General features: G+C 45.2%; 2 protein-coding genes across 18 annotated transcripts in view; both read right to left on the reverse strand.

Moving 5' to 3' along the window:
- The window catches only part of PRRC2C (proline rich coiled-coil 2C), a 68,252-nt gene extending 49,461 nt beyond the window's left edge, over positions 1 to 18,791 (reverse strand). For 14 of the 15 annotated variants that reach the window (XM_056498001.1, XM_056498012.1, XM_056498011.1 and 11 more), the window contains exons 1-3: positions 18,605 to 18,726; positions 2,673 to 2,840; positions 1,384 to 1,561 (exon numbers count right to left, since the gene is read on the reverse strand). In XM_056498001.1, the coding sequence (XP_056353976.1) occupies positions 1,384 to 1,561; positions 2,673 to 2,787 (293 nt within the window). In that variant the 5' untranslated portion in view covers positions 2,788 to 2,840; positions 18,605 to 18,726. Of the gene's footprint in view, positions 1 to 1,383; positions 1,562 to 2,672; positions 2,841 to 18,604 lie in introns of all 15 variants that reach the window. The other variant, XM_056497995.1, reaches the window with a different exon arrangement.
- A 1,444-nt stretch (positions 18,792 to 20,235) lies between these two features.
- LOC130256407 (dimethylaniline monooxygenase [N-oxide-forming] 4-like) lies at positions 20,236 to 27,524 on the reverse strand. Of its 3 annotated transcripts, none has more exons than XM_056498015.1 (10): positions 27,088 to 27,524; positions 26,022 to 26,156; positions 25,782 to 25,919; positions 25,339 to 25,527; positions 24,863 to 25,025; positions 23,543 to 23,688; positions 22,995 to 23,194; positions 22,472 to 22,824; positions 22,072 to 22,141; positions 20,236 to 20,935 (listed from the first exon to the last, which is right to left on the reverse strand). In XM_056498015.1, the coding sequence occupies exons 3-10, from the start codon at positions 25,911 to 25,913 to the stop codon at positions 20,566 to 20,568; spliced, it is 1,623 nt and encodes a 540-aa protein (XP_056353990.1). In that variant the 5' UTR covers positions 25,914 to 25,919; positions 26,022 to 26,156; positions 27,088 to 27,524; the 3' UTR covers positions 20,236 to 20,565. The 3 variants fall into 3 exon arrangements, with proteins under 3 accessions (XP_056353990.1, XP_056353989.1, XP_056353988.1); XM_056498014.1 differs by having other exon boundaries at positions 26,022 to 26,272; XM_056498013.1 differs by lacking the exon at positions 26,022 to 26,156 and having other exon boundaries at positions 25,782 to 25,951.
- Between the last annotated feature and the right edge of the window lie 40 nt (positions 27,525 to 27,564).

Raw genomic sequence — 27,564 nt, forward strand, 5'->3', positions numbered from 1 at the left:
ATTTATTTGTTTGTAAACAGAACAACTACTGGTATCTTGTGACACATGGCCATGGAAAGGCCTGTTTTAGTCAAACAAGCTACCAGCTCAACAGATTTAACAGGGCAAAGTGTTAACTGACCTTGAAGTACAAGGAGATGCTGTTAAAACACGGCAGAAAACTGTGAATCTGTAGTTTCAGAAGTTTAAAATAAAAGGCTAAACACGATATGCCTGAAGTCTAACAGCTTTTAAGAGAGATGTCAAAAATTGGTATTTAAATGTAGGAATGTATATAAAGAAAAATAGAGAGAAAGATGGAGAAGGAAACCTTTAAGCCTCATCTTTTGCTTCCACAAGCACTAGGAACATACAACCACTGTACCTAAATTCCAGTGGTTTTCAGAACAATTTGTATGAAAAGAATTAACACTTTAACCTTGCTTCTACTTATGTAGTGACAATCACATCCTATTTCAAACTTACATGGAAAAACAGAATTGCTTTAAAATACTTTCCAGTTAGAAACTGTAAAGTTTCAGTTTCTATTTAGTTTCTTCCTGTGCAGGGCCAGGAGTTGGACTCAAGGACCCTGATGGGTCTTTTCCAACTCAGCATATTATATGATTCTATGATCCTTTAATTCTATTTTCTTTAGCTGTACAAATGTGAAACAAATCTAACATATGAAACTTAATTAAGCATGGGAAATTTGTTAATAGAAGATATACAGGGCATCAACACTGCCACAACTTCTGTCCTGTTTATATCAGGTGTTGGAGGAGTCTGGAACAACAGTGTAGAGCTTAAGATTAAAAAAATCTTGAAAGTCTGTAGAATTTATGGCACTCTAGCAAAAAAAAAAACAAATAAAGTGCAAACATTAAGAACCATCAGGACAATAAAGCAGATTTAAACAAACATATGCAAACCAAGAATTTTGGAGTTTTTCCCTGCCATACATCAGCACAAGCACAATTAAGCAGATTTTTGCATGCTCTCGTGGACTTGCAAGCTATTATCTGATTTTCCTGCTGTGTTCCTTGGGGTTTCAAGACAATTTTATTTAAGGTGATAACACTGATCTTACAAAAACGTGCTGAAGTATTTCATGTCAGCAGACATCAAAACTTCCATGTCCATGGATATATTCATCCCCTCATATGAATTTTATAAGCAGACCATTTTCAACTTATTTGTGAGGAGGTTTTTTTATTAGCTATCCCCTCTACCAGCAAGATTCTTTCTCACAGACATTAACAGTGGTGCTATTTTCTCTCTGGTAGCTCCACCAAGGACACTCCAATGTAGCCAATTTCTTCCCAAGTCCTGCCAATCCCAAGTTTTGGGCAAACCTGAGAGAAACGGCCCAGCAAATCCCAGCAGAGCTCAGCGCTCACTTACTTCTCTTCCTCGTGCTGTTCTTGTTTTGAAGCCCATCCTGTGCCATCTTTAGGCACAATGTTCACATTGGGGTCGTTGCCTTTGTTCTCTGCTTTGAGGCTGGGCAGATTAGCTGGGGGAGGCATCCTCCTGGAAATAGCAACTTTTCCAAGACTCTGCAATCCATGGCGTGCGGCAACTGCGTGCCAGAACAGAAAGTGCAAGTTAACAACTCTGCTTAGGCAGAGCTACATAAAAATGTTTTGTAAGAAAGTCAGAAAAATTCAGGAGTGTTAAGAATTAAAAGGCTTCAGAATTGAATATTTTAAGAAGGGACCTGAGAACACTTGGTTTGGGAAAACCTGAGTACTTTCTGAGTGGTGAGTCATTACGGTTAGCCTATTCCAGAGGTAAAAAAGGATATATAACCCCATCTTTACACAAAACATTCAGTGACAGAAAGCTAAAGAAGCCATTTATAATGTGATGTTAATGTCAAGCATTACTCTCCTGCTCTTTAGAAGCTTAATGTACATTGATGAATCCAGGAATACCGCTATGGGTCCAGCCCATTTCTTTTTTGCAAATTTCAGCTGGCAGATGCTGCCCTTGCAAAAACATTCCTACAAATAGTATTTACTCCAGACCACAAGTCGAGCTAATGCACCCACAGGACTTTCAACCTACCAAGTAACCAACTCAGAGTTACTGCCCTGGGTAAGCTGTATCATAACAAACTGTTCAGTTTCAACTTTTAAAAATAATATTGCTGAAAGCTTCAACAAGCTTGGGCACTTTTTCTCTTTTACACACAATTTAGGCAACTTTGTCAAGTCAAGTTCAAAACCTTCAGAATGTAATTTCCCCCTGGCTTTCCATTCAATGACTCATGAAAAACCAGGCTCACAGTCACTTTATTTGAGATATCAGTGTAAGTTTTATCCAACTGTTGTCCAAAAATCAAAGTCACTGAGCTGGAAGTGAGCATTCCCTTTTCCTTAATTAAACACTTCCAGCATGGCAAATGTTAATGCACTAAAATGCACAGCTGGGGAATGGCACACATCTTTATTTACCCACATTTCACCTCCTACTAGACTGCAAATGTTGTCTCTCTGAACTGACAGTCTTGTTTACAGCTAAGCAGAAACTAATGAATGCTGCCTTCCACAATCCTTCCACTTCACTGCTGCACCAAGCAGTTATGAAAAACCATGCTGTGGTTAAGTGCTCACATACTCTGCACTCTTAATTAGCACTGCAGTAATGATGAAACTGAAAGAATGCAACTCTAAAGAGAGCTTACTCACCTGTGGTTTTCTGAGTTTCCAGTGACTTTCCCTTGTAAGTATTAAACAGACTGAGTGTTGCATACTTTGTTTTTCCATCCTTTGCTTTTGTACTCTGGCCTGACTTTTCCGACATTTCGCTGGAAACTCATCGAGTCTGGTACCTCCCGTTCACTCCTCAAAATCTGCCTGTAAAGAAAAATAACAGAAAAGTAAAACAATTTGAACAGGAGCCAACTCTTAAGTCAGAGTTCACAGTGGACAGCATATTTAACACCATTAGCACTGTTTCATTTAAGCATTCTGCAGGATGCCAAGGAATGCATTAACTCCAGAAACCTCATCCTTATGTAACACCAGAATTTTGAAATGTTTCTATCTCTTCAATACAAATGTCACAAAATCAGGAAGGTCAGCATTTAATTAACACCAAAACTGTAAAAGTGGTAAATACCATACATGATTTCACTAGAAAATAAATAATAAAAACCCAATCCCAAACTCCACAAGCACACAGAATTTCCACCAGCAGCTCTTTCCCCACTGGGGAAGCTCAATGACCTCACCCACTCCCAAAGCCAAGTACTGAGACACAATTAACAGATACTGCAGTACAGCATTACTGGAATTTGCTTCTTTTTTCCCCAATTAAAACCATCATGAAACACACCAGACAGAGACTAAATACAGAGAGTAAGAATTTTTTGTTTGTCAAAACCAGAACACAGTATGCTCAGATGGGAAGAGCAAGAACTCCTTAAACCAGGAGTTACACTATTCTTCCTGCAGCAGTAAATTACAGGGCTGGTGCAGCAGGTCATTTCTCTCCTCCCTCCTTCCCCCAGAATAACAGGCCTTGAGAAAAAGAACCCAGCAATTAACTGTGATACTTCTCTAGAAGTTCTTGGAAGGAACTTGCAGAGTTGCTGCTCATCACCAGGCAGGAACACAAGTGAGCATTCACTCAAACAGAACATTATTATACAAGTTGATTTCTGTTAACAGTCAAAAATCCTGCTACTCTCTTCACAACAGTTTTTTTTCTATTTCTATATGAATTCCAGAAGAGTGATATATGCTGAAAGACTTGTGGTTCATTCTAAAAGCAGGCAGCCAGAAGCAAGACATCCTGCTCAAACCCTGCAGTGATCAAACTCCCATGTCAAACTCAGAGCTGCAGATCTTCAAAGGGAACTTGACTGACATTTAAGGTGCCTGGATTAAGAATGCAAGGACAAGCAGCCTAAAGAACAAAGCACTTACTTGGTCATGACAGACATTCAGCAATGTCAAAAGGCCATGGAAATTTCATTTATATAGGTATGGTAACATTTCCATCCTCCTCAGCCTTCTACCTCAATTTACAAGCCATGATTGAAAAGAGATTAAGATGGCAAATAACCTTGGGATGGTTCAGCTTCAGCATAACTTGGGCCAGCAACTTTTCTATTACAATCCATGCAGATTGCTGCAAAGGGGGCAATTTCCAGCCTTGTATGAGGCCACATACATGGCCAAGAAATATATTCTCCCCTCAGAACGAGACAGCAACTCCCAGATTACACAGCATTTGGCTATTTCAACAGCAAGTGTTACACCAACAGTTATTCTATGTGTCATCCAAAAATATGAAATGTGGGATGGGAGCAGGGTGAACCCAGCCCACCAAGCAAAACAGATTTGGGATAGAAACTTTTATGAAATAAAATTTAAATTTTACACTTGAGCATACTGTAAGCATAGTGATTGTAGTGTATGACTTGACACAGTCAAAGCTGGTTTGCCACTCTGTGCTCCTGGCAGTCACTGCCCAGGATGTTCTCTGATGGTCCAGAATGATTGTGGTGGATTCTTTACCATAAAAATGAGGCCGGGAATAGAGAGGAACAGAAGAGTGGAAGGGAAAGAGTTTGCCAGGTTTTTTCATAGACATTTTACTGAACACCCTATGGTGAACTGAGTCTCCTAATAGAAGAAAAAGCCAGTGCAAGCCTCATGTCAGATTTAGACTCAGCCTGATGAACAAGTCTGCCTGGACTGAGGTCTCCAGACAGGCTGAAAGCAGGAGCCTGGCCATGAATAATACTGATGGGCAAAGCCTGACATGTTGAATTGCAAGTAAGTATTGGGGCAGCCTGGAGAGTCAATGGTTGCTTGAAATCTGCTCAGCTGATAACTCCAAAGATAAGCCTGTCTAAATTAATGTATTAGACTGGGTGGGTTTTTCACTGTAAAGATTGAATAGTGAGCTTTGGCTTACAGTGAAACCTTGTGGCATCAGTGTAGTTTTTTTGGATGGATGAGGGACAGCCTAGCAGCCAAGTCTGTGGCTGGAGTCTAGATCATGTGTTTATGATAGAGTCCACCACAATCATCCTGGAGCATCAGAGAAGTAATTGCTAGGAGGCACAGGGTGGCAAACCAGCTTTCAGGTGAGCCTGTAACTGTATCAAGTCATACACTACAATCACTATCCTCACACATTCTTTCAGGGGCAAAAAACTCCTCCAGAGTTTTAATTTTTGGCCCAAGACTCATCCCACAATGAGTCTGTAAAAAATAAATAGCTTCACAATGGTAAATAATCCAGAAATTGACAAACAAAACAAATAAAAAAAAGGATGACTAATTTTTTATCCCCTAAATTCTCAACAGCAGCAATGCTCCAAGAGATACAGACAGAGGAGAAAACAGTTTGAGGGTACTTTAAGGTAATCTTTTGTCATATCTTCCAAAGCCTGCACCTCTGGTAGAGATGAAACAACTGAAAATCTTAATCATAACACTCTTCTTCACAGAGCAAGGCAGACTTCAGACTTGGGGAGACCTTAATTGTGACAACTGTTGTTTCTAGAATGTTTGACAGCTTCAAGAACAGAGGACAGTGAACATATTCCCCAAATACACCTTCTTAGTTAAATTTACAAAAATTAATCTGTTCATTACAGCTGAGCTCTATGCCTTTTATACTATTACAATTCATACTGTTCAACAAGCTTTTCCCAACTTATACTACATAGAAAAAGAAACTGAATGTTTTACAATTATTAAAAATGCACATTCCTCAGTGATCTGACTTGGACAAAATAATTTCAATTAGGTAGGTCAATATATTCAATAACACATATGTATTTAAGTACATTTAGACCTGACACTAGTTGCCAAAGAAGGTATTCTTGCAAAATTAGACTTTAGACCAGGTACTCAAGCCAGGGATGACAAATCCTCCCTCTGAAGAGTCCATGTGGCCTTCAACAAACATCCTGCCGAGTCACACATTAAACAAGCCCTCAGTGCCATCTGACAACAGGTATGAAGAGACAGCTGCAGGATTCTGAGCCATGTGAAACTACCCAGCTCCAAAATTCCCTGCCCTTTCATCCAAACTCCAGTTGTGTATGCTACATGCCTACACCTGAGCACCTCTGAAATGTTTCAACATGAAACACATTTAACTTGTGCATACAACACAACGGTGAGCACTCTTCTCCCCAGGTGATTCCCAAGCTGCCCAGCATTTCCATATTTTGTTACTATCAGTCAAATTCCTACAAGTGAAGTGCTGCTGCGCACTAGGTTTAGGCTGTGTGCACCTCTGAAAACACACACAAGATGTCAGAAGCACTTTCCAAGCTAAGTAAGCACCGTGACAGCCAACAGAAGGACAGGAACAGCACAAGCCATAATGGCACTTGGCAGGGTTCACTGCACCATTAAAGAATTTAAGCAAGTCAGCTGTTCATTCTGAATGATTACAGTCATATTATTCACAATTGCACAGAGCACAATGCTCCCAAAATTCTGGAGCAAAAATTTACTTTTCAGCTGCTCTGCAATATCATTAACTAAGTTAACTAAAATTCATTGTGGCTCGAAGATTTTAGGGTAAAAATTATTACTAATTTCTGTACCAGACTATTTTTTCAGACTCCCAACTGGTTGATTTATTTAGATCCTGCAAGGAACTCAGAAGCTTGTGTACAGAAAATAGCACACAAAGTAGCTGCCACAAATTCTAAATATCCTGGTCTCTGTTAAAGAACATTTACTTGTACTCTCTGAGACATTTAGAGCTGGTACAAGAACAAACTGAATGCAATGGATTCCAGACTGCAAAAACCATGCTTTTAATTGTAAAACCCCAGCAAACAAAACCCCACACAAATCACACAGGCTTTTCCCACTAAATTCCCAGCTCTCCTGATAATTTCAGAACTCACCTCATGATTTGTTTAGAATTTAATGATACAATTTATTACACCTGCAAACTTTGCACAGTGTTCCACTGGGGTCAACTGCAGCCTCAAAAAGATGTCACCTCTGCTTCAGAAAAAAAAGTTTTACTTAATCAAGGTAAAAATATTACATATTTTGAGGTCCCTTTTGAGACTGACTGGTAAGAAGTATAAACCATTTAACAATTTAACTCCTAAATTCTTTTCAGTCCAGATGACAAACTCTCTCCATGCATTATTTTATACACTGCATTTTTAAACCCCTAGACAGACAAAAAAAGGTCTGATCTTTAGTGTAACATGTCAAGAGACTTCTTCAGCAGTATTACAGTTAGCTTTAATACCTTTCATCTTAACCCCCCCCACTCCACACCTCTTTACCCTACAAGCACTCCATCAGAACAGGTAACCTGTACAGGACTTTGGATTTTGAAGTCTTAAATCATTAGAAATACTGGAATAATTCTCACAATTCCTACTTAACACAGCAAGGACATCTAGTCCCTGTCACCTCTACTCCAAAGGCTGTGTTTTGGCCAAATTTGGAGGAAGATGCACTGGAATGACTTGAGGCAAAGAGCAGCATTCAAGACTCAAACCGGCTGAAGATTTGAACTCTCAGTGCCTCAAATGCCCATCTGTGAAGTGGGAAACACCACAAAAAATACTACATGAAAAGTTTATTCCTAACTGGGACACATTAGCACCTCTCTTCAAAACAGAAACCAAGAAACCAATCCAGAAACAATTTTCATACTATGCTATTTTAAGCACACTGAAAGCAGTTAAAGGGTAAAAAACCATCATATACAAATCATATTGCATCCAGCCATAACTTCACTTTTCTAAGAATAGCTTTCTTTCTGGGACACTGAACAATGTGGTTCTGGTAAATTCTGGAACCAAATACAACTACTGAAAAAAAAAAAAAAAAATTAATTTTTTTTTACCACGTATTCCATAGGTTTTAGAGGCAAGTGCTACCAAATCAGTGTTAGAAGTTTAAAAAAAAAAAAAAATCCCTGCACACAAAAATCTGGCATTAAAAATTTCAGAGTTTTCATTTCAGCTGTAAGTCCAGCATATTTAGATTTTAGAACTGAAGAAACTACCCACTACTGCAAACACTAAGCATAATCTCCAGCTAGACACTAATTTTGAAAAACACACTGTTGATCTTCAGAAAAAAAGACCAATTTAGATCAACTACAGAAAGATAATGCCAATTTTAAACAAAGAAACAGAGGATAGTGGAGTCAAAGTACTTGGAGTCCAAGAAAGCCTTTTTTGTGTTTTCAGTAGCCCATTCTCAAGGAATCCTATTATTTTAAAAGGACAGTCCAAAATATTGTGTAATTACTGCATACATGGGATTTGAATGTGGTTGTGTACAGAGAAGGTTGCACACCAATAAAAAAGTGCAATTAAAATTAAACAGCCTGACATCACTTCTCTGACATGGATGTTTATAAACAACACACATCAACAATCTCTTCTTGATGGCCTTTCAACTCTGGGACCAACACTTTTAGCCCAATTTTTATTTACAAAAACAACAACAAAACAAGTAACAGTTTCAGCCATTTATCCCACTGTTAAGAACTCTTAAAAACTTCAGCACAATCAGCTTAATATGACTCAAAAATAAGCCAAGAGGTTTCTGTCAAACCTAAGTATCTAATAAAGCCTCTCAATTCAGGACTTCCCTTCCTTCCAAGAGCCACTTGCAGAAAGGTTCATTCTCAAGCAGACTGCTGCCAAGTAGGCTGAAAATTGCAGGAAAACTTTGGGGACTCCAAGCTTTATTTTCATGTACCTCCATCATGACCTATAAGAACAGAAGTTCTTCAAATCTTTGATGAGTTCTTGGGTAGATCTCAGTACAATTAGTTATTGAACAAGACCTGCACAGGTTTTATTTCCTTAGAAAGTCTCACTAATACACTTCTCCATCTCTAGATTTTGGGCTCACTGGTTTCCAGCACAGTTTGAAAGAGGGTACAAAGCACTGATTGCATGGACTCTATAAAATCCATGGAGATTGGCAGCCAAGGACAAGAAAAACCTTTAATCACCATCTCTTCTGTACCCATCAGCTCTCAGTGGGAGAAGTGCAGGATGGGCACAATCTACAGAGGAGGTAATAGCCACCAAATGGAAAAAAGTCAAAATTAGTTTGGCTCTTCAGAACCAAGACATTCTTCAAATAAGTCCTCTTTCAAGCCTAAGAAAGTCTTTCCAGTATGAGAATGTCAGGTGGAAAACACACCATGACACAAGACAGCCATTTTAGGGCATTATCCCCACAGATGCATCTATAAAAATGGAGTTTGTGGATGCCAGAAATGAGCATCCACAAATATGTCTGCATCAGTTCTAACAGACATCCAACAGCCTAAATAGAGCTGCTAAGCTAAGCAAGGAAAAACAACCCAAATTAGCCACCCAAAGAAAAAGTCTACTCAGAAACTAAATTCACCACAAAGCATATATTACTTTGAACCAGCAATCTATGGAGAAAGCAAATCTGCCTTAGAAAGCTTGCAATGCAGCTTATTGAACTGATTTTTTTGGGAGAAATACTAATCACCTAAATCCTGGCTTTCCAACAGGAAAACCAGCAACAAACCACAACAGCTCAGGGAATTTTTGTTAGGAGAATTTTAAGACTAACATGGCACTAACCAAACTTTTAGGACACATATTGCAGGAAAAAAAATTATGTCAGTTCGTTTTTTTTTTCTTGAGAACAAAAGAAAAAAATAATTAAAAATCCCACAGACCCAAATACAGCAAACCTCAAATTTGTCTCTATCCAGATTTTAATATATATTCAACTGTAGGTGCACGAGTATTTCACAGAAACCATATTCCTGTGGAACAGCCCTGCCAGAAGCAGCTTGATCAGCAGGATCAATCAGAACCAGCATGACTTAAATGTGTCCACATAACAAGGGATTAAAAAGCCACAGACAGGTTAAACTCACACTTGCAATAAAACTGCCAAAAACGCACTGAATACTTTCATGTGTCACACAGCTGCTTTCCTTCAGCTATAAGATAATTTCTGGTATTTCTACTGCTACATTCTCCTTTTTAGATGACCTCAGGTAACTGAGAGATTCTGGTCCCATCCCCTCCCCTCCCAGGCAGAATGATGCCAGTGCAGCTGTTTAAGAACTCTGAGGGGAAACAAAGCAGTTTTCATTTTATTTAGTCAAAATTTTTTTTGCATGTTTATATTCAAACCATCAAATAAAGCTGTTCAGCATCCTGACAAATACTATCTAAATATTACCTAGAACAATGCAGTTATCCAGGAATTCAATGCTTTCAGTGGTTGTCTCTTTCTTCCATGTTTCACACCAATGGCCCAAATTTGGTCTCCAGCTTTCTACTGGATAAGGGAAACTGTTCATCAAGACACCTCTTATATTTACTTCTGCCTTTTACAGGGAGCTAAGCAGAAAATTTAGAGATGCACTCAAGCATAATATAGTTCCTAAAACAAAATGCTTAAATTAGGACTGTCATCCCTAAAAATTTTATTCAGTTCTCAAGTAGTGCACATGCAGAAGATGTGTTACCTCTGCCTGCTTTAGCTTTATAATTAAATACTGTTACTTGTATTTTAATGATAACTTCCCAATTAAAATAGAAATTGATTTTTAAAAATATCGACTTTCAAAGTGGAGTATCAAACAAGGTCAAACTAAGAAGCTCCCTGAATTTTGTGAATTTTGTGTTTGGTAATTCTTTGAATTTCCAGAGGTTAGAGAATGAAAAATGAATGAAAAAGTACCACCAGAGAGTTTTAACAAAAGCTCTTCTACTACTCTGAACTGAAAACCCAACATCTGCCACGTCAAGCAGCAGCACTTTAAGCAAGTAAGACACCTACAGAAATCCTACTTTGGTAGTTAAGCACCTTGAGGAAGTGAAATACATGATGTCCAGACTCAGCCTTAAGGCTCAAGTCCTTAGCCAAAAACTCCAAAAAACTGATAACTGGCTTAAAAGATAGAAGTGATTTTAATTTGGTGTCTGAGTTTAGAAATTTTACTTTGGACATTTTTTTCAAATTTCTTTGCAACAAGAGGAATAGCTCTTTAGGCTAACAGAGTGATGGAATTTGCATACAATCAAATACTAAAGAGAAGGGACTTCAAGGCTGAAGTTGTGAACCTGATTACACAGGCACCACAAAATCACAGGGATCAGAAACCCTGGATGTGCCACTAGACCAATGCACCCTGGGTTCAGCACTCCTCTTTACTGCAATGGTCCAGTGATCCAGGTAGAGGCACACCAGATCACTCCAGCAGTTTCGTAGGGCTGCATTTGTCCCAGAGAGCTTCCCACTGCTGATGGAGGTGATGTGGAACCATGCTTAATGAAATCGTTCTCCATATGTCTGCTTGCAGATTCCAAGAGTAACGACCATCAGACTTGTCCAGCTCTTTCCAGAGCAGTTCCTAGTTTGGGTTGAGGCACAGCAAGGCAGGAATGCAAAACAAACCTTATTTCTCACTGACACATGAATAAAAAGCTTCCAGAGGCCAAAAAGACTCCTGACTGTAGGATGAGAACACCACAGTGGAATAAAGTGATCAGGTAACTACAGCACAGCCTTCACTGGTACTGCAAGTGTCCAGTTCATTTTCTCATTCCTTCTACACAAACCAGACCAGTGGAGAGAAACTTAACACCACAACCACAGCTCAAGTGTAGCTGTGCAAATGAGGAGCAACTACCAATACCTGTATTAGAATATTCCTTCAAGTGTCAGCCCTGAGTTTCTTTGCCAGAAAGGATTTTTCCTGACATTCCAGTGAAGAGACTGACAGTGTGTCCCCAAAGTCAGAAGCAGCACTGGACAAAGCCAATGCACCAACCCAACACAGCTCTTCTGGCCATGTACTGACAATCCTCAGGCACAAATTACAATTTAGATGTTTCACTAGATTATCAAACATACTGCAAATATAAATCTATTAGTTTCTGAAAACCTAACATCCCAGATTTCTCTGTGGGTCACTTTTAGAGCAGGCTATTTTATTTCTCCTTAGCCTGACAATGTCCTTACAAGTCTCTTCTGACTTCTTTGACACCAAGCATTAAGCAAATTTTTTCCAAGACAGATTTCTGATTTTCTAGTTTCATGCAGATGGTTAAGAAACTTTCATAAATTGTGAATTTTTAATTGAAGCAGGAGTTTTGAAGTTCTGGAAGGAAGCCAGGGCCAGGAAAAAAACCCCAAACAGTTTCTATAGAATTAAAGAGAGCATCATAATGATATGCATTCTCATTATTTCTGGGAACAGAACAATGTAAGTGCTTTCGCCCAATTAGCTTTTCAACTTGCAGATGCCAAATGAGCCTTATTTTTAAGATTTGCAAAACCATTTATTAAAGAAATTTCCATTATTTGGAAGAATGAGAAAACTTCAAAGCTCAAGAAACTGAATCATTGCCTATTTGAGCACAAGATAAGGGAATAAATTAAGGCAAACTCTTGCAGAAACAAGCAGTGTACCTGCTATCAAAATGAAGGATTCAAAGAGCAGCCTGGTAGGCAGCACTTTTCTCTGAGTACAGAAGACTACCATGACCTGTCTTACCTGTCAGAAGGATTTTTAACTGAAAAAATTACAACTATTCACCAGGCTTCTAAATAGCTAATATAGATCAGTTTACCCAGACCACAGCAGCTCTCTCTAAAGGCATTTGTTAATGGTTAGGATCACAAACAATCCCCTAAAAATTACAAACACACTCTGCAGACTGTCACAAGCACCACTTTGTTTCTTGCTCAACTGAACCACACCATCCAGCAAGAAGCCTGAAAAGGCAAAAATATCACAAACCTCCTCTCCCCACACACAGACAAAGTGATGTGGGGAGTGTCCCACTCCTCCTTGGTGGCATCCTGACTAGTGGCTGCTGTGTCAGGCTGAGAAAAGGGGGACAAAGGACAAATCCACAGCTCTGCAGGAGCTGGCTGAGGGAAGTTACCAGGAACAGCTGAGGTGAGCAGGAGGCAACTCCTTAAGTAGGTCCCAGTGATAAGTGAGTGCAAAACACTTCCATTTAGGAAGCTGAGGAAAGGAAATCAAAAGTACATGAAAAAAAGACCTGATTCCCAACAGATGAGCAGAAATTGCAGCCATTTACAGCCAATACCCATCTTTGCACGGTTTCATTTTTCCTTTTCACTTTCATACTTACTGCAAAAGCTCCTTTAATTACAAACTCTTAAAAGCACTTTTTTACAAACCCTTACTGAGCTGGTGACACATTTTCAACCGTTCCCACCCATTCCATGTAGACTTGGGACCTTAGAAGAGAGCAGGATTAGGAGAAAAAAGTTAAACCACTCTTTTGCTGGGAGTAACTCAAGGAATCCCTTTCAAAACTTCCATTTCCTGATCCTTTACCACAATTTCCAAGCCCCACTGAAATAATCAATATTTTTTCACAGAGGAAGTGACACCTTTTTTCAGTGTTCTTCCCCAGGAACAACAACGTTGAGCAGTAGGTTTCTCTCCACATCGTGCTTTTCTGCATCTCTAAAATATCCCTGACCTCATCTGCAATTAAGTAAAAATTTTTATACATAACTTGTTTTTCCAAAGCCCCTATTCATAAATTAATCCTTAAATAATAAATAATTACATCTAAGGGCTTTATTTTGGAAATCTGATAGAAGCTGCTTTGAAATAATGATCAGGAAGCTTCTCCAGAATATTCTGACAGTGCACAAGAACCACTCTAGAGCTACATCCTTCAGGATTTTCCCTCTTCTTTAGAATACATGTGCCAAAATTAATTCCCTTTGTTTTTTCCCCAATTCTTTTCTGTTCATCTTCTCAAGATATTTTTGTTTTTGAAGAGTGGAACCTGAAGATGGAAGCACTTAACAGTAGGACTCTACAGAATAAAATTTCGTAGTCTTGTACAACCTCACTATTAAAAGTTCAAAACTGATCAGTTATGTGATGACTTAAGCTACTTGTCACCATGTTCAAAACTTCCCACCTTGACCAAATTCTTTGCTGCCTGTTACTCCTATCATATTCCTAACCTGACTCATGTACATCAAAAAGAAACAATTTCTTCTCTGTATTAAAGAGAAGAAGTAACAGCACATTTTAAAGGTTTTTAAGATGCTCCCATTGATAGTGAGAGCCAGACTTGCCAAATGCTCCAAATGACAGAACCAGTAAAAGATTTTCACTCCAATGCATATAAAGGTGGTAGAATTTTGCTCCTTGGTCTGGTCCAGCCTGGAGAGAGCTCACAACTGCTTAGTCTCTTTTACCTGCTGCCCATTATCCTCTGGATCTCTGGTTACATGCTTTTCCCTCTGACTCACTAATTTCTTGGAACAGACACATCTTGCTCAATGAAGAATGCTCAGCATGGAAGAGAAGCAGCTGCCAACATCACACTGACAACAGCTCTGGACAACACCAGCTAATTACAGTAAGGGTTGACTTCAGACCTCTGCTTCAGACTGGATTTGACCACAAAAAAAGGGAAAAAGATGAGAAGCTAAATTTAAAAAGCCTTATCAGCATAGCCAGCTTTATGCATCTGTCTCTCAGCACTACAGAATCCATTTTCCATGGAAGTTAACTTGCATCTGCCAAATGGCTGCAGATGAGATTTAACATCTTCACTTGCTCTTGGTTCTCTGTTTATTCTGAAAAAAAAAAAAAAAAAAAAAAAAAAAAAAAAAAAAAAAAAAAAAAAATTCCAACCCACACGTCCCTTGACACTCTGCTTTCAAGATGCAGTAAATAATTCAGGCTCAACACATTATGAAAATACTTATCAAGGAACTTTCTGTTATCCAAAGCTCTGTCCATGCTGGTAGCTTCATCTGTGGCATCAGAAACATTTCTTAACTGAGTTGACTCCAGCAAAGCAACCACTTAGAAATGCCACAAGCCAAAGGCAACCTTTTCTTGCTAAAATACATCTTTCTTACTTGCATTTTCAAGGGAAAATGTTGTTGTTGCTTTTCATAAGAGGACTTCTGCTGTGCACCTAGACAAAGCACAGACTGTCCTAAACATGACTAAAAAATAAACCCTGCAAATCAGTATTTTTTTTTTCAAAATGAAAGCATCAATTCATTAAGACAGAGGTCCTTCAGTGGAATATCTGGTGATTTTGCAACAGAAGTCCTAAAGCTGTAGCAGGTCTTTAATGGGAGGAAATTATTGGCTTCTCAAACAAAAAAGCAAATGTTGCTGCCCTTCCACCTCACCTGAAGCTTCAAATCAGTTGAAGTACATCTTAAATCACTTCTGCAAACATCCCTTAAAATTATGACTGCAGATTGAAATTTTAAGTTAGAATTTTCAAATAATAAAATCTAGCAACCGTCACATGCTTCAAAATACAAGTTTTAAACCAAGGTGTAGTGGTTTATACTATTTCATGAGGACAGCCTGAAAAACGGCTGCTTTTCTAAGCAGAGAAAGTTTGGTTTGCTAACTTAAGCAAGCAGTGCAGCAAAAAATGAGCAGCCTAGTCACTGCCAAACTACAATTTATAGCCCAAGTAGGTAAAATCTGAGTAAGGCTGCCATTTCACTTAGGAATCAGCTGTGCATTGATTAAATTGGTATTTAAGAGACCCCTGTTCTCTCAGTTACCCAGGACTGGGTGATGCCCCAGTTCTACAGGCAGTACTTGTGCATTTGTTGCAGCTGAATATAAAGTGCAGCCATTCCTGAGTGTGATGTTGGAAGACCCTAAAATGAAGCCCACGTTATTTTCCAACACACATCAGCTAAAATTTATCCCCATCATCCTTCAGACTGAAGACATGTAAGGCTGATTCTGCACTCGTTAATCAAGACAGTGTCAGATAATTTAAACCATGAACAATGTGAATGTTAAACAGTTTCTCCCTTTAGTATGTGTTTGCAATCTGTAACAGACGAGCTCGTTAGCATTTACTTAGAATGTTATGCAATGGCTGAGGTATTTGTAATAAAAACAGTCTATTTCTGTTAGCCTGTTCTTCATAGACATAAAAGCTGTCTTCATCTGATTTTTATTAGGACTTCATCTTCCTCTGCTCTTGATGCATTTTTTAAGACTCCTGTGCACTCCATTTTTATTTCACCAATACTCAGAGTATTATTTTCTCCCACCTCCTCACAAGGATTTCAGCTTTTATTTTTACACTACTTTCACCCGGAAGCTTCTACTGGGTTTTGTAAAACCCAAATGCAAGAAACAATGAGAGCATGAAGCTGAGCAAAGGAAAAATTTCCTACAGAAGATGAACTGGTTCTACCAGTAAAACACCACCAGCAGTCCCGTCATTACAAGCCCAACATCCATCCTCAACTAGTGGGATGGTGCTGCATTTTCATGTGGTTTTTTTTCCCCTTCAAACCCTCCACTGCTATAGGAACCTCTGAAGAAGTCAGCTATAGGAAGAGAAGTGTTTTTCCTTCTCTCACATCCCCAATCCACTACACGAGGGTTTACTCCTCTGCAAAAATAACTGTGCAAGGCTTTAATTCTTCTGCAAGATTTTTATCTGCTCTTTTTACCCACACCACCCCTTATATGGTGTTTAGTCTCGGCTTCCTACCCTCTCTCCACTCTCACATCCCTGCCATTCCTCAGCCTGGAAATCAGCCTGGAACAAAGGAGTTGTGCTCCCAGTACTGCAGGGCACCTGGCTGAACTCGACCCCACAGAAGAGAATCCTTCCATTCTTTGCCTTAATTGCCCCTCAGCATTCATTCAGACAGCTCCAAACCCACACGGGAGCTCCCTCTGGAATTGCATCATCTCTCCCCTGCTCACTGGGGTCTGTTTCAGCTTCCCTAGGGAAACAGGACCTATGGAAGGTGCATCCCATAGCACTGGACCAGGAGCCCAAGTTAAAACTGCAGACTGATGTAACTGTTCTGCTTTACCAAAAAAAACCAGCGTTCTCATTATGGAAAGTCTAAATGAGAACAAAGATATTATAAATTGCTACTAAACTGCCAAGACACAGAATATTTATATTACTGAGACTCACAGAAGCAACTGTATATTGAATTATACATATTTCATGGGCTATTATCTACAAAAGCCAAGAACTTGGTACAAGGAATGTCTCCACACACCAAGGCAGAGTTTGAGGTTGCAGACAAAGCCTCAACCCTGTTTCCGAAGCAGTGGCCTAAGAGAGAACCAAGCTCTCACTTCAGTTTAAAGAGCCACCTCTCAAGCCCACATCATCAAACCACCTTTCCACTGAACATTTATCCAGTCCAAACAACTCCCAAAACTTTGAGATTCTTTACTCTCAAGGAAATGGTTGCAGAGTTGCACCAAAACACCACTAAATTAACGCAGAAGCAAAATTCTCTAGACTATAGGATTAAAAAAACAAAAAAACAACCCTGACAGCCATACAGAGATCCTGGCAGGCACTATTTAAGGCCAATCCTTTTGTTTCTTATACACGGACAAATGAGATCATGTCCTGTTTCCTGCCCCTTCAAAAGCAGTTTCTGGTGTGAGCAGAGCTCTTTAAGATGAGACACCAAGTAGGCCAGGTGTCTCATTGCACAAGAAATAAAGCTATTAAAAATTTATTAAAAATCACAGCCCCATTCCTTCTGCTGGAAATATTGCTAATTTCCAGTGACATACCTATCTAATCCCAAATATCAGGGCAACAAGCAGAAACAGTCCTTCCTTGAAGATACTGAACTCAAGATGCTCCACCAAAGAATGTATTTACAGAACACCCAGGTGAAATACAAGAAAAAGGGAAAAAACACGGTGTTCCATTCAGTGCCCATGCTCTCATGCATGTCCCCTTCCTCAGGAAAAGGGCCTGAACTGGAAATTATCTGGGCCACTTTTAACCTCAATTTTTTCAATCCCTGCATCCCTGGGTTATGCCCACTGCAGACCAAGTGCCTGAATTTCAGCCGTGTCATCTCACCACCCTTTAAGCGATATCCCTGAGAACACTCCCGGCTCTGACCACCCCACCTCTCCAAATCCTCCAAATCCTGGTCCCAGGAGCACAAACAATGCCTTCCTTCACTCAGCCCTGCATCGAACCACCCAAAACCCGCCTTTTACCGTAGGCCTAGAGTGAAAGAAGCGTGGATGCGTATTTCAGAGTAGGAAAAGCGAGGCGCCCTGCCTACAGCACCCCGCAGGAAAAGGCTGCGCTCCCCCGCTCCTTTCTGCAGCGGGAATCACGGGCACGAAGTGAGCGCAATTGCACGCAGGGCTCGGCGCGCTCCGCAGGAATCTCTAGAGAAAGGGAGGGAGAGAAGGAGAGGGAAGAGAGAAAGAAAAAGACCAAAAGGAGGGAAAGCGGGGGGCAACGAGGAGGGCGGGAGAAGGAAGCAGCACCCCCGCAGGAGCGGTCCCAGCACACCGCCCCTCCCGCCGGCCCCGGGCGCGGCCCGGGCTGAGCCCGGCGGGGCGCGGCCGGCCCCGGGCGCAATGCGGGGCGGCCCAGCGAGCCCCGGCCCGGCCGCTGCCCGCCCCGCTCCGCCCGGCGGCGGTGCCGGCCCGCGTTGCCCCTGACCCGCCGGCCGCGGGCCCGCCCGGCCGGAAGCCGCCCCCGCCCGGGGCCATGCGGCGCAGGCCGCCCGCCCGCTCCTGCCGGCTCCGCGCCGCCGCGCGGGCCCGCGCTCCGCCGCGGTGAAGCGGAGGAGCCCCCCTCGCTTACCGGGCGCGCAGGGCGGCGCTCGGCTACCCGCGGGTCCCGGTGCCGGCGGGGCCGCTGCCTCTACCGGCGCCGCCGCCTCGGCCGCTTGCACACAGGGGCCAAGATGGCGGGCGGCCAAGCCGGGCGCCAACGACGTCTGACGTCACCGCGCACGGCGCGCGCCGCCGGCTCCGCCCCCCGCGCCGCTGGTCACGTGACCGCGCAGTGCCGCAGTCGCGCGAGCTCCCGGGGATGGGTGCGCCCCCTGGCGGCGCGGGGCGGAGGGCGGGGCCGCGCCGAGCTGGCTCCGTCCCGGTTCTAGCCCGGCCCTACCCCGGTTCTGTCCCGGTTCTAACCCGGCCCCATCCCGGTTCTGTCCCGGTTCTGTCCCGGTTCTATCCCGGCCCCATCCCGGTTCTGTCCCGGTTCTGTCCCGGTTCTATCCCGGCCCCATCCCGGTTCTGTCCCGGTTCTATTCCGATTCTATCACGGCCCCATCCTGGTTCTGTCCCGTTTCTATCCCGGCCCCATCCCGGATCTATCCCGATTCTAGCCAGGCCCCATCGCGGTTCTATCCCGGATCCATCCCGGATCTATCCCGATTGTAGCCCGGCCCCATCCCGATTCTATCCCGGTTCTAGCCCGGCCCTATTCCAATTCTAGCCCGGCCCCATCCCGGTCCTGTCCCGGTTCTAGCCCAGCCCCATCCTGGTTCTATCTCGGTTCTATTCCGGTTCTAGCGTGGCCCCATCCCGGTTCTATCCCATTCTATTCCGGTTCTAGCCTGGCCCCATCCCAGTTCTATCCCAGCCCCATCCCGGTTCTATCTCGGTTCTATCCTGGCCCCATCCCGGTTCTATTCTGGTTCTATCTCGGTTCTAGCCCAGCCCCATCCCAATTCTATTAAAGTTCTATCCCAGCCCCATCCTGGTTCCATCTCGGTTCTATTCCGGTTCTGTCCCAGCCCTATCCCAGTTCCCATCCCAGTTCTATCCTAGTTCCCATCTTGGTTCCCATGCCAGTTCTATTCTGGTTCTATTCAGGTTCCCATCCCAGCACTATCCCCAGTTTCCATCCCTGCCCTACCCTGGGGTTCCCATCCTGGCCCCATCCTGGTTCTATCCTGGCCCCATCTCAGTTCTATCTCGGATTTATTCCAATTCTATTCTGGCCCCATTCTGGTTCTATCTCGGTTCTGTTCTAGTTCTATCCTGGCCCCATCCCGGTTCCCATCCCGGTTCTATTCCCATTCTATTCAGGTTCCCATCCAAGTTCCCATCCCTACCCTACACCGGTTCCCACCCGGCCCCGTCCTGGTTCTCATCCTGGCCTTATCCCAGTTCCTATCCTGGATCCCATCCTGGCCTTATCCCAGTTCCCACCCCAGCCCCATCCCAGGAATTCAGGGTTCCCTACAATCCTAAGGCTGCTTGGGCAATGGCAGGGATGCTTGCTTGCTTGGATTTGTCACTGTATGTGTCATTTATTATTATATATTGATATATTAGCATATATAACATTTCTTACATATCTTATTTGTTGATATTTCTATCTCTATAATGTATAGATTGTATATGTACAAGGGCAAGACTCTCCCCTCTGCTGCAGCTCGGGATCCACTTCACACAGCCTGATAATAAAACATCCACAAAGACCAAATCTGTGACGTTTATTCGTGTCCCAAAACTTTTCAGACACAGAAGCGGCTCTCGACAGTTCACGTTTCACAAAATCTCAGGGTGGTGTGGATCTGCCAAAATTTTTGGGAGCAGGTGGGAGGAGAGCTGGCCTCATGCTCACCAGTTCATCCCAGAATGGTTCAGGGTGAGTGTTCCATGTCTCATCAGCAGGAGCTGGGTGGACACCAGACAGCTCCAGGCTCTTGCTGGTGCCATCTCCAGCCCTCTGGCAGCACCTGGCACAGGTGGCACAGCTTTGCACCATCCCCAGATCACCTGGCAATGCGGCTCTCCAGGTTTCCTCTACAGCTGGGGACCTGCCCAGGAGTATTTGGAGAAGAGAAAACCTGCAGTGAGAGCTGCTGGCAGGGCCAGGAGGCACATCCAGCACCAGCTGTCGGAGCTGCCGGAGCTGTCACCCAGCACCCGAGTTCTCAAGGGCTTCAGCGTGCGCTGCCACTGGCTCAGGATGGCAGCCCTGGCCCCGCTCCAGCTGCCCCGGCCCACCAGCCGGTACTGGTAGGGGGAGCAGGGCCCAAAAAAGATGGCCAGGGCCAGCTGGGGGTCAGTCAGGAGCAGCCTCACCACGCTGGGCTTGACGCCGGCACACGCAGCGATTTTGTCCATGTAGCCGATAAAACTCATCTTCAGGTTCTCCCTCTCAGATGGATTCCTTCGAGGGGAAGGAAGGAATAAAAGTCAGATGGCATCATCCTATCTCAGCTCCATGGAAAGCAAAAGCCAAGGGCTCAGACATCAGCTGAGCCCCAGTCTCTGGGGCAGAGCTCTCAGTCCCAAAAAGCCTCTGTGGAGTTGATCCCAACAGTTCCCCGGGGCAGGAGATAAGCAGAAGCTTGTTTTGTCTCTGCAGCATTGTTGTGGCTTCAAAATCAGCTCTAACTCAGCAGTAATGTACTCACTGTAATCCACAAGTACCCCTGCCATGTCCTTCCCTAAGGTTCAGGGGTGTGGATTTGGCTGATTTGGAGAAATAGAGATGTAGACTTTCAGAGATACGAATGCCAAGGGACTAGGGAAATCTAGGAAATGCAGAAAGCTTCCCGTGCTGGGAGGGATGCCCAGGATTTTCCTGCTGCTGATCTGCCTCAGGAAAATTTTAGACAGCCTCAAGTTTGTTTCCCTTGCCCCTCAGGCTTCCATATTTCAGTGTAACAGCATTGTAGTGGCTCCTGGTCATAATCCCTGCAGCTCTGTTTTGTCCCAGCTTTTTCCCCAGTGTCCCATGAGCCAACCCAACCCAGCCTGCACTCCAAGGTCCCCTCCTTGCTCCATCATCATCCATCCCACATCCTTGTGGACACAACCTCCTGTGAAATCCCAGTGCCAACAAGGCTGGCTGTCAGCTGCCACCCACAGCTCACCTTGACCTGCCAAAAAGGGACACAAAAAGGGACACTGGGCTCTGGATGGAACCCAGCGGTCCCCACTGCCTGGGTTTGGGAGGGAGAAGCCACGAGATGGCACCGTAAGCCTGGAGGAAAGCAAACCTCCATCCTGACACGCTGGGAACAAGGACATGGCTTTGGAGGCCTGGCAGGGAAAAGGCAGAAAGGGAGGGAGCAAGGAGATGGGAAGAGAGGGAAGCTGCAGGCCCTGGTCTTGTCATCAGCTGCTCCAGAGAAGCTCATGGTGTCTTGTTCCATAAAGCAAAGCATTTCCACTGCAGGTGGTGGGGTAATAAATGCAGAGTTGGGTGTCCTGAGCAGGTCCCTCCCACATCTGCCATCCTTCCCCGAGGTTATCCTGGCACACAGCCCATCTCATCCCGTGTGCAGGAGCATCACTCACCTTTTCACTGGTGGCTTGCTCTTCAGAACCTCAGCCATCATCCTGCTGGGGGGAGGCAGCTTGTTCCAGCCTGAGAACAGAGAAACCAGCCAGCTCCAGCAGCACCTTCAGAGGAAATGTTCAGCCCCTTCCCAAGGTCCCAGTAGCTTTCCCCAGGTGTGGAGCAGCAGGGATACAGGGATGCAGCTGCTGCACAGAGCCTACCACAAAGCTGAAATATGCCCTAAGCTCTGTGGACACTCCCACCCAGAAGATCTGGATGAGCTAAAAAATGACTGGATATGGCATTTGGTGCCATGGTCTAGTTGAGGTATTAGGGGATGGGTTGGACTCAATGATCTTGAAGGTCTCCTCCAACCTAGTCATTCTGTGAATTCTGTGAATGTCCCCCATCTCCTACCTGCAAAGACCCCTGTCACCCAGCGAGCCTGCATTTCTGCCCCCACCATAATGGAGCCTGTCAGCTGGATCAGGCCAATGATGGCCAGCGTGGGCTTCTCCAGCTGGGGAGGGAAGATGCATTTGTAGAGGGAACGGTTGTCGTCGATGGCGCTGCCAACAGACTCCTCGAGGAAGGGGAATGAAAAGTTGTAGCCCGTGGCAAAGATCACCACGTCGATGTTTTCCTCATTTGTCCCGTCTTCAAAAACAGCAGAGCTTTCAGTGAACTCCTTCACGTTTGGCTTCAGCACCACAGTCCCAGAGAGGAGGCAGAATGGCAGCTCATCGTTGATAATCATCTTAAATTTGGAGCTTGCGGTGGGGAAAAGAGGGAAGCAGTGTTAGCATCTGGGAGGGACCTCAAATTACTTTTTTGCATGGTCAGAATTCCCCTCCAGTGGTTTGCCATTCCACAACTATCCCCCAAAACTGAAAATCAAGCATTATAAAGACCACCCAACCAAACAATCAGAAAACAACACCTTTTGCTGGAAGCCAAGCCATAGTTTGTGTGGTTGAACCACGAATTGAACTTCCGAAACTTGATCCTCCTGGTGAGGGCTGATGGCAGAAGCCACTCCAGGAGGTGGTTGAAGCGGGTGGTGCCGACCATGTCAAGGGGGAAGCCGTGCTCTGAGACCCGGCTGAGCACCCACGTGTGGCTCCTGGTGCTGAGGAACACCTGGGGAGGGAGGCAGGTCTCAGCCTCCTCTCCAGGCACCTTGTTGGTTTGGCCCCGAGTGGCAAATCCCAGGCAAGGATCAAGCTTTGATAAAGTGGTGGCTTTGCTAAAGCTCCCACAGCTGCTCAGCTGCCCATCCTCAGGCTGCCCAAACTCTCCAGGAGTGGCAAAGCTTCTTCAACAAGAAGTGGAATGTATTGAGGAATCGAGGCTGAAGCTCCCTGGGCTCTCACTCTCCCTGTCTGGACCACCCTGGAGCTGAAGTGGAATTTATTGAGGAGCCTGGGGCTGAACTACCCTGGGCTCTCACTCTCCCTGGAGGGTCTCTGGAGCACCATGGAGCTGTACCTTGGCAGCCACACGGCTCAGCTCCACGGAGAGGTCGCCGCCGGTGTTGCCGATGCCGACCACCAGGACCCGCTTTCCTCGGAACTCCTGCACGTCTCTGTACTCCCGGCTGTGCAGGCACTGCCCTTGGAAGCGACTGTCAATGCCTAGGCACAGAGCAGGGAGCATCTCCTACTGCCAGATGCATTTACTCACCCCTGTCTTGTGCCCAGATCCCCAAATCTCACCCCTCCCACCTCTGAGAAGCCCGTGGAAGCCCCTTGTACCTCCTCAGCTCAGTTCTGCTTTGCAAATCCTAAAAATAAAGCCTGCCTGCACCTTTACAAGTTGTTTTTCCCCATTTCCCCACCATTCCATGGGGTCAGGGTCCTGCCTGCTCCTGTGTGGGACTTCATGCCTGTCAGCTCCCACATACAGAGCTCACCTTCACCTGCCAAAAAGTGGCACAAGCTGTCCCCTCATGTCTTGGGTTGCAATACAGGATGTAACCAGAAATGTGCATTCTGTCCCCATCTGTTGAGCCGGGTGGGGCAGTGACCCTGATCTCCTGGCACATATTATCTGCTAATGGGCCATCTTTAAACCAGCTGGGCAATCATCTTTATCTTTCCCACAGCCCATCCTCCCTCCAGGAAGATATCATCTGCTGCTGGCCCATCCAGTCCCACTGCATGGCTGATAAAATTCCATCATCCCACTGGGAGATGCTCCAGCCAGGGGAGCAGCCAAGCCTTTCCTACCCAGAGAAAAACTGACATTTTGGACACCAAGGGACCTTCTTTCCACTGCATTCCAGAGGAAAGCCAGACCTTTCCACATCATCCCTGCACCTTCAGAGGAAACTGCACCTTCTCCAGGAGCACTCCTCCAGCTGAACCACATCTGCCACTGCAGGAGGATGCAGCCACCATTGAATGGGACTGTGCCAACACCCTGACTGACTGACGGGTGTCAGCTTGGATTCTGACTCTGGCAGTGTTTTGGGATTGTTCTTTGTAATACTGCATTTCTATTTTAATTTTCCTAGTAAAGAACTGTTATTCCTAATTCCCATATCTTTGCCTGAGAGCCCCTTAATTTCAAAATGATAATAATTTGGAGGGAGGGGGTTTCCATTCTCCATTTCAAAGAGAAGCTCCTGCCTTTATTGGCAGACACCTGTCCTTCAAACCAGGACACCCACCCACACTGCCCCACTCAATGGGGGGTTCTGGATGGAACCCAGTGGTTTCCACTGCCTGGATTTGGTTTTGCAGAGGAATATACAATCAGGGGACCCATGGGTGCTAGGAGAAACCCCACTGCTGGGACAGGGCTTACCTGGGAAAGAAGCCAGTGGCAAGTAGGGCTCCTGGTAATGGCCGGTGCAAACCATGACAGCATCGAAGACGTGGGACTCACGGACACCACCAGCCTCGGTGACCACCTCCCACTGGCCTGAGGCGCTGAAATCCGGGCGTCTTCTCACGCTGAGAACCCTTGTCTTGCACAGAAGCCCAACAAAACCAGCAGTCAGGATCAGAGATGTGCCTGTCAAAGGCTGGGACTGCTGGGAGCAGGCTGGGTCCCTGGGGTGCTGCATGTCGTGTCTGAATCTGTTAAATCCCACCCTGCACCTTTCCCCTGGTGGTGGCATTGGGGGCAAGCCCGTGTTGGAGCAGCCTTGTTTAAAACATGGGGCTAAAGGCTGTGTTCAGGACACACAAACAAGGCAGGTGGTCCTTGTGGGCTGGAACCCAGTCATGCACCTGCAGCTGCCCATGGCTCTCCTGCCCCTGGTTGGGGTCCCTGCTCACCTGGAGGCGCACGTGGCGCAGCAGGCCGAAGTGCCGGGCGTACATCCTGAAGTATTCCAGGACGAGGCCGTGGGGCAGGTAACTGGGGAAGTCCTGGGGGAAGGGGAAGTCGCTGAAGCAGGACATCTCCTTGGAGGTGTTGGTGATGACTGAGCGGTACACGCTGACCCTCCTGCTGTCCCTGGAGTCCTGTGTGAAGCCAGCGGTGGTTCCAGATGTGCAGGGAAAGACTCTTCTCTCCCCGTGAGTGTTTTTCTTCCTCGCGGTTTGGTACAAGGGCTAGCACCCGGTGACAATCTCTGCTCCCTCCATTCCTCCTCTCCATTTAGGAGCCAGGAGGAGCCCGGTGAGTGGGACAGGGACAGTCCCTGAGGGTGTGGCCACCTCTTGGAGAGCTTCCAAGGCAGGGGACAAACACAGGGACCAACCCAGTGGGCACTGACCGTGTAGCGCCAGACGCCGCCGATGTCCTCGCTGCTCTCGAAGCAGGTGGGCTCCAAACCCTCCTCCAGGCAGCTCTTGACAGAGGCCAAGCCCCCAGCCCCAGCCCCGATCACGGCCACCCGCCGGACCATGCTGGCCTGCAGCAGGCGACAGGCTGGTGTGAGAGCAGCTGCAAACACAAACACAGCCCAGGCATCAGCAGAAACGCCCCTCCCTTCTTGCCATGCCCAGCAAAACACCTCTGCTCTTCTCTGGCAGGTGTCCACGAAGGAAAAGTGTCCTGGAGAAAGCCATGGCCAGCTCCTGGTTCAAGATCCTGCTCATTGCTCTTCCCGCTGTGCTAAATCCACAATGAGGGTCCAGGAATCTCCCTCCTCCATGGGGGGAAACGAGGAGGTGCTTTTAAACCTCACTGTTCTGCTGCTTCCATTCATTCCCTTTTCCAGCCCAAAACAGGGCATGCAAAGAAGTTGAAGCTATCTTCTTCTGCCTGTACAAAGTGATCCCCCTAAGACCTTTGTAAAAAACAACTCCAGCTAAGCTGGCTTGTTTTCATGCTTTCCTTTTTAATTTCCCATTAAAGAGCAATCTCTTGAAAACAAAAAGGATTAAAAAAAAAAAAAAAAAAAGGGAAAAAAAAGCAAAGTAATGCCTGACTGAGCAGGAGCACAGCACAGCCATTCACAAGTTAGACAGCTCAGTGAAAGCACGGCTGGGATTACAGGATATACAAAAAGTAAGAAACCCAGGAAACGCTGGGTATAAATGGGAGGAACTCAAAGCTGGGGAGTATAAACTGAGCTACACCCAGCTTGACTGGAAAGCAAAGAAAAAATGAAATGGAAAAAATGAACCCATGTGAACTTTGATTGAGTAAGAAATACTCCCACTGCAGAGTCTGCAGAAAGAGTAATTTATAACTTTTTCTATCAGTTTCATGTCAAAAAGTAAGTTAACATAATTAGAACCCGGAGGAAACTGAAGACAGCCAGGGAAAAATGAGGGAGGTGCAAAAAAGCCCCTTTGGCACCCACAAGCCTGGCCTGAGCCACTCCTTGATCTGCAGGAACAGAGCAGGACATGCCCAGAGCTGCCTGCCTCATTTCTGGAGCCTTCAGGAAAAGACAGGCAAGCTCAGGGTGCTCCCCTCACCCCACTTTTACTGGTTTTACTGCAGAGGCTCCCTGCAACACCCCTCTCCCCCCACCAGCAGCAAGGCAAAGCCAGCAGTGAATCCCCAAACCCTGGAGAGCTGTCTGCCCACTCTCCAACCCTGCCAAGCCCATGCAGAAGTGAGGAGCAAACCTTGCAGTTCAGTGCTGTGCCTTCCTGCTCAGCCCTCGGCCGAATTTCCCTTGGGTTTCTCTCTTGTGCATTTGAAGGGAAGGCTGAAGTCCAGGCAGCTCTCCACAGCTCTTGCACCACTGACCTTTACACCTGCATTCCCCCGCCCTTGTGGGATTAAATGCACTGGAAGAAAGTTCCCAACCTCCCTGGGGCAGTGCCAGGTGGAAATGCAGAGATAACCCCAAAGGGAATGTGCTTGCACGGTGTAACTTATCATTGCTCCAGCCCAGGCAGCAGCTTGGGGTTGTCGTGGTTTATCCCCTTTTGTGGTGCCTGTGCTGGGCTCGTGCTCCCTTGGCATCCCAGGAGATCAGAACATGCTCCCTTTGCCAGCAGGCAGCGTGGATGTGGGACATGGAGCACTGTGCAGCCTCTTTTTGGGGAGGCAGGGAAAGCTCTGAGAGCCCACAGCTCCGACTCAGACACAGGCTCCCC

Source organism: Oenanthe melanoleuca, chromosome 8 (genome assembly GCF_029582105.1).
Source record: "Oenanthe melanoleuca isolate GR-GAL-2019-014 chromosome 8, OMel1.0, whole genome shotgun sequence".
Lineage (NCBI taxonomy): Eukaryota > Metazoa > Chordata > Aves > Passeriformes > Muscicapidae > Oenanthe > Oenanthe melanoleuca.

What these genes read in the sequence shown, in the direction of transcription:
- LOC130256407 (XM_056498013.1), bottom strand. Translation starts at nt 25,913, where the DNA reads ATGGTCCGGCGGGTGGCCGTGATCGGGGCTGGGGCTGGGGGCTTGGCC. An exon ending in GCGGCGTCTGGCGCTACACG is followed by an intron (nt 25,528 to 25,781) that starts GTCAGTGCCCAC and finishes GGCTTCACACAG; the next exon opens with GACTCCAGGGACAGCAGGAG. An exon ending in GCCACTGGCTTCTTTCCCAG is followed by an intron (nt 23,689 to 24,862) that starts GTAAGCCCTGTC and finishes CTCTGTGCCTAG; the next exon opens with GCATTGACAGTCGCTTCCAA.